The 18388-nt window shown below is 34.5% G+C and overlaps 1 protein-coding gene across 2 annotated transcripts in view; it reads left to right on the plus strand.

Moving 5' to 3' along the window:
* The window catches only part of LOC150095403 (filamin-A-like), a 640838-nt gene that overhangs the window by 342384 nt on the left and 280066 nt on the right, over positions 1-18388 (plus strand). For both annotated transcript variants that reach the window (XM_090410722.1, XM_090410723.1), the window contains exon 15: positions 397-502. In XM_090410722.1, the coding sequence (XP_090266848.1) occupies positions 397-502 (106 nt within the window). The remainder of the gene's footprint in view (positions 1-396; positions 503-18388) is intronic.

Raw genomic sequence — 18388 nt, forward strand, 5'->3', positions numbered from 1 at the left:
TGAAGGTGGATTAACCAATCTTATACAGAGATAACAGGGTTTTTCTTCTGGGAACCCGGATGTTCATCATGCACACATGCAATTTACAGACAAAAATACTATTAGTAGGTAGATTGGGGGGATGTCTGTGTGTGTGTGTGTGTGTGTATATGCTGGATTAAGTAATGGAGATGGGGTTGCATAGTGTGGAGTGCTCTACTGCAAGTGAGTCCTTGACAGTATTGCATTATTAATAGCAATTTCAAAAATTATGCCATTTCAATTTAATCTTTCTGTTGGTGCAGAATATTGACACATACCATAGGTAGTATTTGTCGAGTTTGCAATGCACTTAAAGTTTATTTAAACTAAGGACTAGATATGGAAAAGTAATGTAGGAACTTCATTTTCTGCCAGGTAACAGTTCAGTTTGCTGGAAAGGAGTTACCAAATAGTCCTATAAAAGTTCCTGTTAAGTCACGTGTGGATGTTAGCAAAGTGAAAGTTGATGGGCTAGAACCAAGTAGGTTATTTTTTAATCTATTAAATATCCTTAATGAATATTTAACTGTAAGGTTTAATTAATTTTAAAATTTTACATGCTTTGGGACAGTGGTAACATAATTTAATATTGGAATGCAAGTATTTAAAATAAACTTTATAGGTAAATAGTGAAACTTGCTTATAGATGTATTAGGGAATAGATATAATGTAATGTTCATTTGAATTTGAATCACATATTAGGTATTTAGAAACATTTCATGTCACTAAACTTATACAAATTGTTCATATATATATATGGTGGAATTAGAGTTATGAAAAAACTTTCTCTGAATGTGCCATAGATGCCTTAAGAGACATGGCAAATTCTTGGCTTATATATCTTGTATTCTTGGCTTAATATTGGCCTATGGCAATAATTTTTGCCACAGCTTTTGGAAGAAGGCTGCAAAAGTCCCTTCCAGAGACAATTTATTACTATTATCTCACCATGGAATGTACAGCAGTACTTTGCTATTTTAACCTCCATTACTACAATCTACTTGGAGGGTCAAAAAGAAGGTGAAACCTCAAAGATCACATTTGCTCCATCTTGACTGGCATGTCAAGTATTGCAGACTATCAGCACAAACCACATGATACTTTGGATGCAAACAAAAATTATCACACAAGTAAATTTAGTTTTCAAGAGTATTCCATGAAAATATTGCTCTTAAGAGTGCTTCAAATTTAATAAAATTATTTATAATCATGTTTTGGGAGACTGTTCTCATAGCCAGTAATAGTACTTTCTAATCCCTAGTTTCAACTAACATTTATTTGACATTATTTCTTCTTAGTTACTTGGAGCATAAAACATGTTGAAAAGTTTAGGTTTCTAATTGCTTATCTTTTATTTTTGTAATTTAATTCACCACAGAGAGAAAATAAGAGATTTATTTTGCTGGCTTATAGTCAGCAACAATTGATAGTGGAAGCAGTTTAAAATTGTAATGGACAACACAGTGAACTAAATTCCTAATTTTGTGTCATCTGTTGTTTGGATAAAGAGAAGTTTTAAAGTATTAATTTGAAAACTTAAAATGATCATGTCCCAAATGTTTTGTCAATTTGACACAGCCATACTTGTTGAGGTTTGGGAAATGTTTCATAGCTGTTGCTAACTCCAGAAACAGTCTCTTTGACTTGTAATTACTTCTATCTAGCAATTTGGTTTTTATCCATTCATCAGTGGAAAGGGATGTACAGAGCATTATTTACCAGTCTTGACTTTTCCTAACAACCGTGGCAAATGTATTTCTTATTTTCTCCGAGGCAAATGTCAACAGATCCTCCAGTTTTTCCATTGTATGCCACATCTGAAGTCCAGGGCACTTCATATACTATTAGATGTGATAAAGGATAGTTTAGAGGCACTGCTTTTTGATTCAGCAACAACTGTGAAACATTCCTCAAACCTCAACAAGTATGGTTATATCGGTTTGTCCAAACTCTGGGAGACAATCATTTTAAATTTGAATTAATATTTGTGCTTTCCTTTATCCAACCAAAAATGCACCAAACTGAGAATTTGTTTAGTTCTTTGTGTTGTCCATTACAGTTTGAAACTGTTCCCAGTGTAACTACTTGTTGCTGTTTGCATACTATGCAAGCAGTTTGTCATAGTATGCAAATTCAGAGCAGAGTTATATTTTGCTCTGCTCTGAAGACTCATTATTAACCAATGAAATATTAGCAGCTAAATGAATAAATAAATCTTTTGTGTGTGTGTGTGTGTGTGTGGTTTGTGAATTAAACCACAAACATCAGATGCACAAGAGTATAAAGTTTGGACCAATTTGAATATGCTAAATATTGCTGTACATCCTATATATATGCATGTTATTTTATAGAGCAATTTATCTTGCGATTGCAGCTTTCCCTCTAAATACTCCACAACTTCTTTACCTGTAAAACTCCTTTTGCACAGCTATTTTAATCTCATATTGTGTGACATTATAATTATGTTGGTGGGTTGAAGTTCATAACTTAATTTTTTTGATTTGATTGTTATTTTAAATCAGTACCTACCTGCTACTTGAAGTCAACTTTTAGTGATTTTCCTCCTTAAGAGATGGGAAATAGTACACACTTAATCTAAATTGTTGCATTATACTTGAAGAACAGTTTGCATTAATGCCATATGCTTTCTTTTTTTCTGCCTTTACTTTAGCTCATAATGGTTCACCATTATTAATAAATGAAAATGAATTTTGGAAAAAGGATGATTAAAAAACAAACAAACAAAAAAACCTACCTCATTTCCAGATGAACACTTGTGTTTTTTGAGCATACTAAATTTCTTAATTGCAACAGGAGTTGGAAAGAATAGTATTATGTAAACTAGTTCCAGAAATTTTTAATTTCCCATAATAATATTATTATGCCAAAAACTACTTGAATTACTTTTCAAAACTGCTGTCTCACCTGGTACTAGAAGGCAATTTTTATTACTTTGCCCAGCAGAATATACTGTACTGTACTTGAAAGACCTATGCTGCTAGGTATTCTGAAAGGTAGGCTTTAATAGTCCTAAAAATTTCTTTAGAAGTTTACTGTCTTTCCTTCTATAGTTTAGACTAAAATACATGGAAAAAAGCTGATAGTATTTTGAATACTAGTTCCTGAAATGCTTCATTATCAAATTGACTGACTGAGAGAATATCTAACTGCTATTCTTGCAGGGAAAAAAAAAACCTCCAATAGCATTATCAAAAGATAAAAGTCCTGTTGAATTATGTGGACTCTAGTAATTCTATTTGCGTTTAAGCTTCATTTCTGTAAAAACTAAACAGTTTTCAGAAAGTTACATCTTCCTCTTTAAGCAACTTTTGTATTAAAATAATAACTTATGTAATAGTTAACTCTCATCTTAGCAAACACAATTATAGCAGATTTATTAAATTTATTTCTGGCTGTGACCTTAGAGTATTAACTCATTGTAATAGTGAGAGTCAATTGTAATACTTTCAAACCATTTTGAGTAGTATTCTGAATAAGTATTGGATATATTTGTGTTGTTTTTAAACTAATATTAACTAAACTTATTGATTAGGTTACTGGTATTAGGCAGTAATTTATAAAATAAGATTTACTTCAGTGAACTCTGATCTGCATCATTTTTCCATTTTCAGATATAGAACATTTTAAATATGTGGAAACTGCAGTGGTAAAAGCCATGTGGAAAGTAACAATGGATGTTAACTTTTTTTTTTTTAATAATAGCAAAGAATTGCACTAATGTACACCCTCTATCCAAAAAGAAATGGAACTTTTTGAAAATAGAAGAAACTAGTGGCGCCACCTGTTGTATCTTTTTTTTGTCGAAAGCAGCAACCTTCATTAGTGTTATCAACTGTTTATAACATTTGTTTCATTAGAAGCAGAGTTATAGTGCCAAGAGTGACAGTGTGTTTTGACAAAGTCGATCGTCATGATATTCATGCCATATGCGATGAATTCTCGCTATCATTCGCTTCAAAACTTCGAGATAAAACTCACCATTGACCATTTGGCCAGGCAGAACGAATTTTTTGTGGATAATGCCCTTAGAATCATAGAAACAAATCAGCATTGTCTTTACTTTTGACTTCTCCAAGCGACTTTTTTTCTGATGCCCCTCTTCTGATGGTCTCCACTCAGCACTCTGGCGTTTTGTTTCTGGAGCATACTCAAAACACCACGTTTTGTCACCAGTAACGATCATTTCAAGGAAGTCTTAGTCCTTACGAGCAGTTTTAATGAGGTCCTTGCAGTGTTCAATTCAATACATTTTTTGGTCGTTGGTCATCTTGTGGGGAACAAATCACGAATTCAATTTACAAAGGCCCAAACTCTCGGTCAAAATGTTGTGCACAGTTGATTTTGGAATCCCCAATTCATCTTCAATCAATCTTGCAAACGATTTTGGGTTTTTATGATGAAAGCACACACTTTTTGGATGTTAACTTCACTCAGTCCAGTTTTTGGATGGCCCAGCTTTTTGTTATCCTCAAGCGTTTCACGACCACTTTTGAAATCGCTTAAACCACTCGTAAACTTCTGTATGGGATAAGCATTCATCACCGTATGCTTTTTGAAGCATTTGATGCGTTTTGGTGTAACACAAAAGTCAATCGCAGTTCTCTGTTTGAAACTTATTTTCCAACCGTTTGTCAAAGCACTGTCACTCTTGGCACTATAACTCTACTTCTAATGAAACAAATATCATAAACAGTTGACACAACACTAATGAAGGTTGCTGCTTTCGACAACAAAAAGATACAACAGGTGGTGCCACTAGTTTTGTATGTTCTCAAAAAGTTCGGTTTCTTTTTGGACAGAGGGGTCTATTATGGATTTTATTACCCTTCATGGGTTCGAGCCACATTAAAAAAAAAAAAAGTTTTTATTCTTTAGAAATACCAAAGAAAGGCTAGTGTTCCAAAGAAAAAGTAGAAAAGATGGATGAAAAGGAAAATAAGTTAGTATCTATGGAAATTGGCATTAAAGACTGAAAACATCAAGAGTATTCTCAGTAACAAGAATGCTGTTCATATGCAGTTTAGCCAATTAGCTGTTTAGCCACAACATTTAGTTGAAATAGTAAAAGGATAAAAATGGAAATGGATAATAGAATAAACCTGATATGGTTGGGAGTCGACTTAAATAAGCATATGTGGAACCAAACAAAAATCAGCCATATTATGCTTGCACTATTATATTATATTACACATATTATACTACCATATTAAGTCTTGCACATGGTGAAGTTTAATAAATGACACTTTCTTTTCTTTTTTTTTACATCTTATGCCAGGTTCTGGTAATGTTAATAAGTATGGCTTGGCTAAAAACTAACATTTTTGAGCCAAGCCATACTAAACTAACTAACCTAGCTAAACTAACATAACCTTTTACATGAAGTTGCCATTTTTCACAATTTAAAAATAAAAAAATAATAAAATTGCTTATCAGCTGTTGAGCTGAAATTTAAATTACTATTATCTGTATATAGAGGGTACATATCTGGACATGTCCAAAAATACTCTGCCCAATAGTGTGGATTTACCAGCTAAGAAAATATTGTTTTTTAGTATGGGATAGTTCTGCTGAAGTGTTGCTGTTTCATGGGGTCTATGGTATTTTTATTGGAAAAGGATGGCTGTATGTTATAACTTACTGTATAATCCTTATGAAGTTAAGGGTGTGTATGAATTACTCCCTGCTGACAAGTTAACAAGAATACTCTTGTCTCAGAACCTGTGAATTTTGATGTGAAGGAGCTGGCTGATTGGTTCTGTACAAGTAAAGCATTGTTTATTGGACTGCATATGTTACTACTCAGAATTATGGAATGTGATTAAAAAAGGAAATTCAAATTGCATGACTATTCTAAATGACCTCTATGGAATCGATTGAAAATAAGCAATGTTTCACTTTTGGAAATCAGTCACTGCATTAAAATATTTCTAACTTTTATAAATATGGATTCACAAATTACTTAATCTTCCTCTTCTACCTTTAAGATGTCAAAGTTTTTTTGAAGTCTTAATTATTTTCAACTCGCACTTGCAGGTAATTGGCCTACAGATTTCTCGCATAGTAGAGGTGTCCCTCTCTTCATTGCCTATGCTAGCTGTTGTGGAAGAAGTTCAGGTTACCTGATGTTTTGTTTACCCTACTTCCTGAGATGGGGATAATGTATTTCCCCCCACTCAGGTTTCTCCCACTACCTTCCTCTTTTCTCAACCGGGCTTGGGACTGGCTGTGGCAGAGTTTTCACAGATTATCAAAATATAAAAAATTGCAATTTAAAATCGTTACCTTCTCTCCTCTTTTCCCCTCCTCTTCTTGCAAAAGAAGTGTAGTAGTAGTTTTAAAATCATAGTTTGAAGGTTATAGTTGAGTCTACTAATGTTCCCAGATAAAATCCTATGATATATAGACCATGTGTCATCCCCTTGTTTTATTAACTTCTGGTGTTCCTTGAAGGTACCACTATATATATATATATATTAACTATTAATGTTTTTTAAAATATTGATAGTTATTTATTAATTAAATATTAAAATTAATAGTTTAAAGTATTAAGCAATATTGAGTTTGTTCTGTAATGTCTATTATGAGATGAATGAGAACAGCACTTGATTGCTTGATATTGCATTCATTATTAAGCATTATTACTATTTTCAAGTGTTTTTAATAGATATCTTTTAATTTATATAATTTTATAATCATTTGTAGTAGTGTGATTTTATAATTGAGTGAAATTTATTATTTAATTGAAAGAATGTAGATTTTTTTTTTTTTTTTTTTTTTTAAATTTGCAAAATACATCTGAAACATCTATTGTCTAGCATAAATGAAATTCCTTCTAAAGTTTTTTTCTTTTTACTCAAGTTTAATGTAATCTATTTAGTCTTTTATGAATTATTTTAAAAAGAATCATTTAGCTTTAATTTGAAAAAAAGTAAAGGTCTCTTGAAACTGTTTGATTCTTTAGAATATTTTCTAGTTATATTACTACAGTATGTAACCACTGTTCCTAAGCATCATAAAGCTTGTTTTACGTAAACTATTTTCATCTTTTGATCACCATTTTCATACGGGATTGTTTCAAAGGACTTATTTCTAATTGGCAAAGTTCTTATATAAATAAAGAATTTCAGCAAATTATATGAAATAATTTTGCTGATTATGTTAACAGAGTTTGTTCTTTTAAAGTATCTTTTGAATTAAGTATCTTTTAGTATCTTTTGAATTAAGCATAATATTTTATGAAAATAGAAGCTGGTTTTCATTATTTGCAAATAACTGATAAAATGACTTAATGATGGATTCTCATCCATCATTAAGTCATTTTATCAATCAATCACTCTGAAATAGCAGATTTGTGTAGTGCATTATTTCATAAATGTCATACTAAATATATTCAAGGTATTTATTCTAAAGCATACTGTTAGTGCTTTTTAAAAATGTTGATAGTTAAATAGAAATATTCCGGTTTTGTGACCACATGTTTATTAGAGAACTGATTTTAAAATACTCAAGTGCTAAAAATAACCACAAGTTTCATTAGTCGTAAGACTAACATCTTAAGGAGTAAAGAGAACTAACAGTTTAAAGCAGAAACTATAAGGAATTATGAAAAAAAGTTCATTTGTTGTTATTATGAAAACATCAAAAAGGTTCATCAAAAAAATCGAATAACACATCTATACAACTGTTAATGCGTGTTAGTTGGAGACAATGCTGTTTGTTGTGTTCTGTGGTTCACGCTCACTCTGTCTGAGGTCTGAAGTGGGTAAATTTTTAATAAATGATGACCAAACTTGATTTAAAATCAAACCTTGGTTTTTGGTGCATTGCATGGGAATTTTAATCAGTCATATTGCTGCTTCTTTGAATTTTCTTGTGAAACAATTCTTATCAATATAGAAAACCAACAAACACAGGAAGATTTCTTCATGCTACCTCACACCACCACCACTACCCCCCAAGCAAAAAAATAGGTCTAATGAAAACCTTAAGGAATAAAGCATACAACATCCCCAGTACAGAAGAAAAGCAGAAAAAAGAAATACAATATTTAACACAGATCCTACAACTGAATGGTTACACAACTAAGATAATTAAGAAAATTCTCAACACAGCACCTACAAAAAACCTAAATAAACAAGACTTCAAGAATGCAGTCACCCTTCCTTATATCAAGAACGTAACAGCCAAATTACTCTACAGGTACAACATAAAAGTGACTTTCCTGCCACTTGAAAAAATATCAAGATCTCTTCATCCTTCAAAACCTCCACATCACCCAATGAAAAAACCAGGGGTTTATAATGTTCATTGTTCCATTGGCATCTGCTACATAGGCCAGACAGGGAGATCGGGGGAAATCTGCATGAGCGAACATCAAAAGGACGTACAAAAGAAGAGAGAACATAAATCTGGCTTATCATATCACACAGCTTCTACCGGTCATGATGTACTCTGGGATAGAACAAACATATCCTATATTGATAAGAATTGTTTACCAAGAGAATTCAAAGAGATAGCAAATATGATTAAAATTCCTATGCAATGCAACAAAAACGAAGTTTGATCATCGTTTATTAAAAATTTACCTAATTCAGACCTTGGACAGAGTGAGCATGAACCACAGAAGGCGACAACAAATAGCATTGTCTCCAACTAACACGCATCAATGGTTGTATAGATCTGTTATTCAATTTTTTTAACAAACTTTATTGATGTTCATAATACCAACAAATGAACTTGTTTTTCGTAATTTCTTATAGTTCATGCTTTAAACTGCTAGTTCTCTTTACCTCTGAAGATGTTAGTCTTATGACTAACGAAACTTGTCAGGTTATTTTTAGTACTTTTTTAGTATTTTAAAAACAGTTCTCTAATAAACGTGTAGTCACAAAACAGGAATATTTCTATTGAACTTCTTAACCACAGAAATCTATGCATGAATTGTTGATAGTCATTTTAATATTAATAACTTATTTAAGAGCACAACTGAGAGTGATTGTCTTTCTTTGCAAATAAGGACTTGCTTCAGAAGTCCCCCACCACACATTATTAGTTTTTGTTTTGCTTACCTGCCCTTTGTGAATTGTATGAGTATTTGGTATCCAGTGTAATATTCTGTTATGATGAGCAATTAAATACTCTTATTCTTTCAGGCCTCTTTTTATGAAAGTTCAGGTAAGCTAGTTTTATAGAAGGGAATCACTTCGTTCTTTTAGAGCTGGTTATTTCTACTTATTTCCATATGCAAGCACACGAAACAAAAGTTTTTTTTAACAAGAAAAATGTAATAAATATGAGTTTTTAGTAGTTTATATGGCATAGATGCTGACTATATGAACATATAGACACAAAGATTTATTATTAATCTAAATAACCAGATATTTCAATTTGAAACTTAAAAATAATCTTCAGTGTAACTGACAATTCAAAAACGTAAACTGGTTTTCAGCAAGATATAAGCCATGTACTAAGAGTGGTCATAGTACGTTAGATATAAAATTGGTGTGTGTGTGTGTGTGTGTGTATATATATATATATATATATATGTATTCTTGATCTTCTACTCGGTTGTAATGATACATTTTAGAGAATAAATTTTAAATGACTTTAAACCGAGATAAAATATTAAATTTTAATGATAATGATACAACCAGTTTCAGAAAAATACAACGTTTTTGTGTCGATTATGTATTGCATTTTTTGCTTGTAATTCTCAGTTTTTTGTAACTTCAATTTTTTATTACTGTGTTCTACCTTTAGTAGATTTAGTAGATACCTGAAGAATGCTGTAAAAGGCTGAAATTAGTTGTATCATTAAAATTTAATATTTTATCTCGGTTTAAAGTCATTTAAAATTTATTCTATAAAATATATATATGTTACTCCTAATAATAATAATATATATATATATATGTATATATCATTTGCCATTAATAAGAATAAGACTTTCCTAATTTTTTTTTTTTTTTTTTTTTTTTGATAAGGAGACATTAATTATGGTTCAAGTTGGTATGACATAGAAGCGTAGTACTCTTTAAATAAGTATTTCAGTTTTGAAAAGGCATCTATGTAAAGGTTGCCTCCTAGATCAAAAGATTCTGTAGCCATTGTTGATTCCATACTGAGCTATATGCAACATCTTTACCATCTTTACTCTATTTTAAGAGAGGAGGGATGTAGGACTGATGTTTGTGCAGTCTCTTCTGAATGTAATATCATTTTTGTTCAATATGAGAAGACATTTACAAGAGAGGCAAACACTGGGGAGGAAGGAAGATGACTGCTTATCCTGAGTGGAAGGTAGCATGTGGAAAGTTCATTGTGAAAAGAAAGTAGGCACCAACTTTTTTTAGGATCCTTGAAGTTGGTTGAGAGATTCCAGCTGTAATGGGATAGGAACTCTATACAGGGTTATTGTTCTTAGTATCAGGCTTGTAAGTCTATTATTGTAAATCTAGTTTAAAGTAAGAGAGTTAGAGCAGATGACATATGCTCTGTTCAGAAGCATAATTTTAACGATGCCAATTTTTTGAGGAGGATGATGTGCTAAGTCATGTTGTTCATATGGAACTTAGTGAAGATAGGTTTACATTATACTGAAGTTGTCTATGCATTAGTTGAAAAGCAGAACAAGATGTTAGATGTCTTTTTCCATAGTAAGCATGATTCAAGGGAATAAAGGAAATTGAAGGGAATTCAAGGTCTAGGAATAAAGGAAGATCAGCTTCAGATAAGATACATGGATGATTTTTGCTAAGGGGCCAATACCTACACTCTTGAATTGCATTCACTGTGGAAGAAGATGGGAATTTAGCTTTCCTTGACATTCTCCTCATCTGCTGTGCAGACAGTTTCAATATATTGTAAACTTCCTTCATTGTCCATACATACATGACACTTGGCGCATGCATACTTTTTAGAAAATTATTATTAAAATGCTCATAATATTATTAATTATAATTATATAATATTATTAAAAGCATTATTAAAATGCTTCACAACAGAGCACACTTGGTATAACTTGGTAGCCTGCTTTCTTTCCTGTTATTAAACTTTCCAAGGAAAAAGCAGTCCCCCACTTTAGGGGGGGGGCTGCTTTTTCCATTGAAGAGATTCCATAGAAAAATTGAAGACATTCTATTGAAGAAACTGTAGGGACAAATTCTTTATCCTCTCTCTCTCTCTGTGTGTATATACAATATTAACCTAAGCTTGATTTGCTTGCTCAGCCTTAAGTAAAAAGCTGGTTATAATACACTAATTCAACCCCTACCCAAGGGCCTATGAGTTGTGGAAATACCTTCTGAATATGAATGCTGTGCCATACAAAGCGGCCTTTGTATGGTACAGCATTCATACAACTTTCATTTTCTTTTGCCAAATTCAACTTCAACTTGCAACATGTGATACTTTGTAATTTTTCAATTTCTTTTTCATCAATTCGGCTATCCCTTGTTACTGATATTTCGATAAACTGAACACCCTTGTTTTCAACCACTGTTATATTGGGTGTATTACATTCCAAGCTTTTGTCAGTCTGGATTTTGAAATCCCAGAGTATTTTAACTTTTCTCAATCACCTTTTGGTCAACTTTATGCTTCTAATAGTCTTTAGATACTTTAAATCCATACTTTTTAAAAATAAATGCCAGTGAATTATCTTAGCTACATTATCATGCCTTTTATGGTACTCAATTTGTGTGATTTTGCTGCATCCACTTATGTGGTCTGCCATTTCTTCCTTCTCTTTGCACTATCTAAACACCCACAAATTTGGTTTAGTTCAGCACAGAGTCAACATTGACCACAGAATCTTCTAGTATGGGAACTAGGTTTTACATATATGCCATTTAAATTTGATACTTATTCAAAGAGAGAAAGAGAGTGCTTTAGCATTTCTACATTGTCCCAACTTGAATTGTAATGACTGTTTCCCTACCACAAATTTATGGAAGTCTTATCCTTATTAATTGTAAACAATTTTTGTATATGTATGAATTTTACATCTTCCTTGATCATTGTATACGTTGCCACTCACCGCAGTGAAGAGTTACAAGAGCCACATGTGTAAGTGCTTTGTGTTTAGGTTGTGAAATTGAAATGTTAAGTTTATTAATCATAAGTTGTGTTCAGCCAGGTAAAACATTTGCAGAAGTGCACTCGAGATAATGAAACTTTATGGCTGTAATTGTGTGTATCATACACTTGTTTTAAGTGGCTTAAATGATTCTGCCATGACAATCACTAGAAGATGAACATCCTAAACCATCAAAAACAGTTCACACATACCAGAATTAGTTGAAAGTTTGGGGAATCGCAACTGGTGACTATGCAACTCTCAATGATTTCAGGAATCTACATGTTGATAAGGAAACATATAATTACCCATGTTTGGAGGGGAAAAAAAGTTAGTGCACGGTTAGTTCTGCACAGTGAGCAAATTAAAATATTCCAGAAAACTCGTTCAAACAGCTGAAAGAAACTCAAACTTCATGAACCATTACGAGTAATGAGATGTGTTTGCAGTATAACCCTGCAATGGTGCAATAAAGTGTTGAATGGTAGTCAAAAATACTCTCATAACAGTGCCAATCACCTGTTCACAAAAAGTTCATTCCAAATGGTCAAATTGTTAACTGTTTAATTTTAGATGTTTGAAATGTTTACTGCAGAGAATCAGTCATGTGCAGTCTCATTGCCAAAAATAAGTCAATTGGTTCCCTTTTCACTAAAAGGGAACCAATAAAGTACTCATAATTATTTTTAGCTATCAAACAAATTTGCAAACTATTGTATCTATCATATTTGCCAGACTCGGCTCCATGCAACTTTTTTTTTGTTTTTAATACTGAAGGCCCCACTAATAGACATCATCAGAGCTGTGATCACAGAAAACGAAAGTCTTCAATGAGTCACTCAGTTTACTTTGTCACAGGGTTTTTTCTTTTTTTTTTTCCATTGAGAAAGCTAAATTCCACTGATTTTGGGCTACTTTGAGATCCCCCCCCCCAATCATCTAAGTTCCATTTACACAGCACATGTTAAGTGAATTAACCATAATTGCTAAATTATAGTTGATTAGAGACATTTACATGCATTTCGATTTATGTTATTTGTACTAGTAGAAAAATGTCCCAAGCATAGATTCGTTCAAACTTAACCTCCCTACTGGCAAGGTGGATGAAATAGTGAGACCAAATTACACTTCTTATCCGTATCATTCAATGGGTGTTACAGAATCATATCCAGATTTACCTGGACGTCTATAGACGTCATGGCTGGTTTGGGGGGGGGGTTAAAGCACAAACAATATACAGTATTCTTATTATAGTTCCTACATTTTAATCACCTTGGTTCAGTAGAGAAATTACTTCATTTGCAGTCTTATTAATATTCCTGTGCTTAGCATTATTAGAACTAAGATAGTATCTTATCATTATGTATTAGTCCTCACAGCCTATTATGGTTGCTGGAAATTTTCATAAAGTTTTTATGAGCCTAATTTTGGTAATAAGTACTTAATCCTATCTTCATAATCTGTCTTTGTGCGTTTTCTACAGTTTGTTTAGAGAAAATACTCAGAGTTAGAGAAGGAAAAAAATTTTCTCATTGCCAGATGAGAGGCACTAACCCACCTTCAGTTGAAAGGTTTTATAAATTTTCTTTTCCTCTTAGACTGGATTCAAACCTAAGGCTTTCCAGTAGTTATTTCTTACTACTGATTGTACTGTGTTAGCACACTTAAGAGAAGTAGTAGAATGAATATTATGAATAAATTGCAAACAAGACATATATATAATTAAAGAAATTGAAGCCAAGAGATACCAAAATAGGAAAAAAAAAAAAAATTGAATGCATAACTCGTTTTGTCTTCTTAAAGACTTCATTGGATGCATAGCATGAAAAGAGAAATACAAAAATATACATTGTAAGAGAACGACAGCTATAAATTAACTTGCAAATGTATTGCTAACATTTGAAGGAATTCTGGATGTCATATTTTTAGCTATGTGGCCAGTAGGAGGAGAAATGACTGTGGAAGAATGATACTGTGGGATAAAAATGGGAATAGAGTGACTGATGCAGCAGACAGTAGAATTGTTCAATGAACACTTTATTGGAGTATTTCATCCTGGAGGAGTCAATTTTAATGCTAGAGGGATAGGACAGGTTCAAGGTTTAGAAGTACAGGAGGAGATTGTGTTTCAAATACTGAGTACTCTGGATGTCAGTAAAGCTGTGGGACTGGATGGTATTTCACCACGAGTTTTGAGAGAATGTGCTAGGGAACTGACAGTGCCTTTGACCTGGCTTTTCAATGAAAGTCTGGCTGCTTGGAAAGGTGCCCATGGAATGGAAGGAAGGTGAGATAGTGCCATTGCACAAGGGTGGTAGCAGACTGGAAGTGTCTAATTATAGGCCAGTTTGTGTGTCATCAGTAGTTCTTAAGATCTTGGAGAAATTAGTTACGGACTGTATACAACATTGGGCAGATGAGGGTAATGTTATCTGTGAGAGTTATCATGGATTTGTGAGGGGGCATTCTTGTTTTAGTAATATGCTAGCCTTTTATAATAAAGTTACAAGAGCAGTAGATGAGGGAAAGGCATATACTGCCATTTTCTTGGATTCAGCGAAGGCATTTGGCAGGTGCCACATGATAAGCTGATATTTAAGTTGCACACATGGGTTTGGATGTCAGGTTAGTCAACTGGATTCAGGATTGGCTGTCCAATAGGTATCATAGAGTTGTGTATGGTGGAGCAGTTTCAAGGAGGCAGAGGGTTACAAGTGGGTTCCCACAGGGCTCAGTACTGGGACCTACAGGGTGTTCGGGATAAATTTGACATATTTATAATTAATTATATTTTTCCGTAAGTTACATGTATTAACACACACTTCTCTTCATTTAAAAGTTTGGACCCTTCTTCATTCACATACAAGATGTCAGAAAGGATGGATAGCTGGAACCCACCTGAATCATGGAAGAGAATAACTTGTATCATGATGATTCGTGCCCGCCATCAAAATAAGGATATTATGACTGCTGCCCAATGCTCCCTGAATACAGTAAAAACAATCAGGCATGAACTAGAGACTTGCAATGGTGACTACGAGGATGTAGCAAGAAGAAAGATCCCTAGCAGACGATCTGATTGCGTTCGTACAGCAGAATTCCTCGCAAATTTGCAGGAACAGGTGTTGAAGAACCCTGGCATTGGAATTCGGGCTTTGTTCGTGGAGTTGCTAACTGTAGTCAAGCCCTGGATAACAAAGGGTAGCCAATGGTAGGCCGTATGTATGGCAGCAGGATTCGGCCCCTTGCCACACCTCTGGGAAAAGTCAAAAATGGTTGTCTGAAAATTTCTACGACTTCACCAGTCCAAATGTTTGGCCTCCAAACTCCCCAGACCTTAACCCCATGGATTATTTTGTATGGGGCGCAGTTGAAAAAGACACCAATCGCACTTCCAGTAATACAAAAGCCCAGTTAATGGATAAAATTAAAACAGTTTTTGCGGCCCTTCGCAGGGAGACTGTAGCATCAGCTTGTTCGAGGTTCCGAAGCAGAATTGAAGCTGTGATCGATGCTAATGGTGGTTATTTTGAGTAAATCTTGTTGATAGTATTGTAATTAACTCTGCCTGTAATGTTTTTTTGTCAATTCATTAAATTTAATAGATACAAAGAAGATTTTCTTTTTCCTTACGAAACTGTCAAATTTATCCCGAACACCCTGTATATTGTTTAACCTTTATATCAATGACATTGCCAGTGGATTGCAGGGGGGATGTTCAGTTGTTTGCAGATGAAGTGAAGCTGGGAAGGGTGATTAGTAATAGTGCAGATGTGGTAGTCATGCAGGAGGATTTGAATAAGCTAGACAGATGGGCAAATGAATAGCAGTGTCTGTTTAATGCAGCAAAATGCAAGGTCTTGAGGTTTGGGACACATCGATGGGATGCTGCATACTCTACTGAAGGAGATATACTGGAGGAAGTAGGGGAGACAAGAGATCTTGGGTTGATGATTGATAGAAACCTGAAATTTAGGAGAAGTATTGCAAAGGTGGCGAAGGTAACACAGAGGATTGCTGCAATAATGAAAAGAACACTGACCTGCAGAGATAATAGGGTTATCATTCCGTTGTATAAGTCTCTGATCAGACCACACTTGGACTATTGTTCTCAGATTTGGTCCCCAGGATTTGAAGGGGATAAATTAACTGTGGAAAGGGTACAAAGGTGGATAACAAAGATGGTTTCAGGACTCTACAAGGATAGTTATGAGGATCGGCTGAGGGAATGTGGACTGCAGAGTTTGGTGGATAGAAGAAGGAGAGGTGATATGATTGAGTCTTTTAAACTGTTGAGAGGTGGTTGACACTGGGGAGTTCTTTTGCTTGGTTGAACAGTGGGAAGGAGTGATGACAAGAGGCCATCCCTGGAAGTTACAAAAGGAATCTGTGAGCAAGAGGGTGAGGAGTGGTTTCTTTGCATGGAGGGTGGTTGAACCATGGAATGCATTGCCTGATGGGGTGGTGAGAGCGAGAACTTTCAATGAGTTCAAGGAGTGGTATGATAGACTTTGCGTTTCTTGGGGGGGGGACCTCCCTCAATGAGTCTTGATAGACTTTGTGTTTCTTAGGAAGGACCTCCCATGATGAGTCTTTTGACTCCATGGAGGCCTGAATAATAATAATAATAAAAAAATAATATGGAAGAACTTGTAAGAGGCTATATGTACATGTATGACAGAACTAGAGCTAGCACACTGTCTAACCACGCTCTTAATTCTGCTCACTCTCACGATGAAGATTCTGTCATTGGTACATATCCATTTCTTGGAAATGGATATGTACCAAACCACAACTGCATGGGCAAGGTTCATCATGCTATGTAATGAATCGTGTGTTTGTAGCTGGTATAAATTGGAGGAATATGATGCTCCCAAGTCAGTGTAACTATGTCTGAGTGAAATGGTTGCGAGAAGGGAACTGACAGAGCTTGAAAGAGGCATTGTAATAGGATGCCATGTTGTGGACTTATCTGTTTGGCAAATTATTGACAAATTGGGCCATCCCAGGTCAACAGTCAATGATACCAACTGAAATGGAAGCACAGCAAGTGCTACCTGCAGTGGACGACTCACCAAACATGACTGTAGGGTGCTGTGAAGGATGATATGTAATATTTGTTGGCTGACATGTTGATTGTGGAGTTCTGAGCATTGACTGGAAAACAAATCTACACAAAAACATTCAGGGCAGAGGCTCACATCATGAGTTTGTAGGACAACAATACAGAAGCCTCGCATTGTAATGCAGTGACAAATTACGCTACATACTTTATCTAGCAGATGGGTGGGCATGGTAGATGTACGGTGAATGTCTCTTACCAGAGTGCATAATCCCAATTATGAAATTCGGAGGCAGAGGTGTTGGAGCACATTGGGTGAAGTCAAAGGATGTCTGTCCCGCAACAGTTCAGGACCTCATTACAGGCCCTACAGGAAGAACGGTCCAAAATTCCCATCGATTGCTATTGTGTGCTTGTGGAAAGTATGCTCTGTAGGATTGCTGTGGCTATGACTGTTTGTTCCAATGAAGTCAACAGATACCACATTGTGTCTGTTGACTTCTTTCCAAGCAGTGCGTGTGTGTGTGCTATTTATTATTTGAACACACAACTAGTTTCATCTTCTTAGAAGACTTCATTGGATACATAATGTGAAAAGAAAAATACAAGAATATACATTACATGAGAACAACAACTATAAATTGACTTGCAAACCTATTGCTGACATTTGAAGGTATTCTGGATTGCCATAGCATTGTTGGGCATGTTTACACAAGCATGAACTTGCGTGTGTGCGTGCTACAACTGGAAAGCTGAAGAGTGACAATCAGATAGGTTAAAGCTAAGGTTAGTATTAAGATAGACCAAGCTAAGGAAAGTTTCTGTTGTGATTTGACAGTTCTTCTCTCCAGCTCATTGTAGCATCTAAAAATGTTTTCTGATTTGTGACAGAATCTTTGTTAGGGTAGGCAGAATTACTCATGTGATTAGGTTGGAAAGACCAATTTGATTCTCGCCAGTGACGTGAGGGACCTTTACCCAGCCTCTTTCAACAAAAGATGAGTTAGCCGGTCTCATACAGAGGTAGGCGGTTTTTTCACTTGAAACAGGCAAACTGGCCCCACGAACACACACATCTACAGACATAGGACACATCAGACGGCATAGGGCTAATCACCTTATTCTTGAGATGCAGTTGGGAAGTCTAAGGACAGCTAAGAACCTTAAGAGTTCAGGGTTTGTGAAGCTTAAGAAGAAGAAAGCTTAAT

The sequence above is a fragment of the Typopeltis vanoorti genome, chromosome 20 (assembly GCF_054136105.1).
Source record: "Typopeltis vanoorti isolate ZY-2024b chromosome 20, IOZ_Tvanoo_1.0, whole genome shotgun sequence".
Classification (NCBI taxonomy): Eukaryota; Metazoa; Arthropoda; class Arachnida; order Uropygi; family Thelyphonidae; genus Typopeltis; species Typopeltis vanoorti.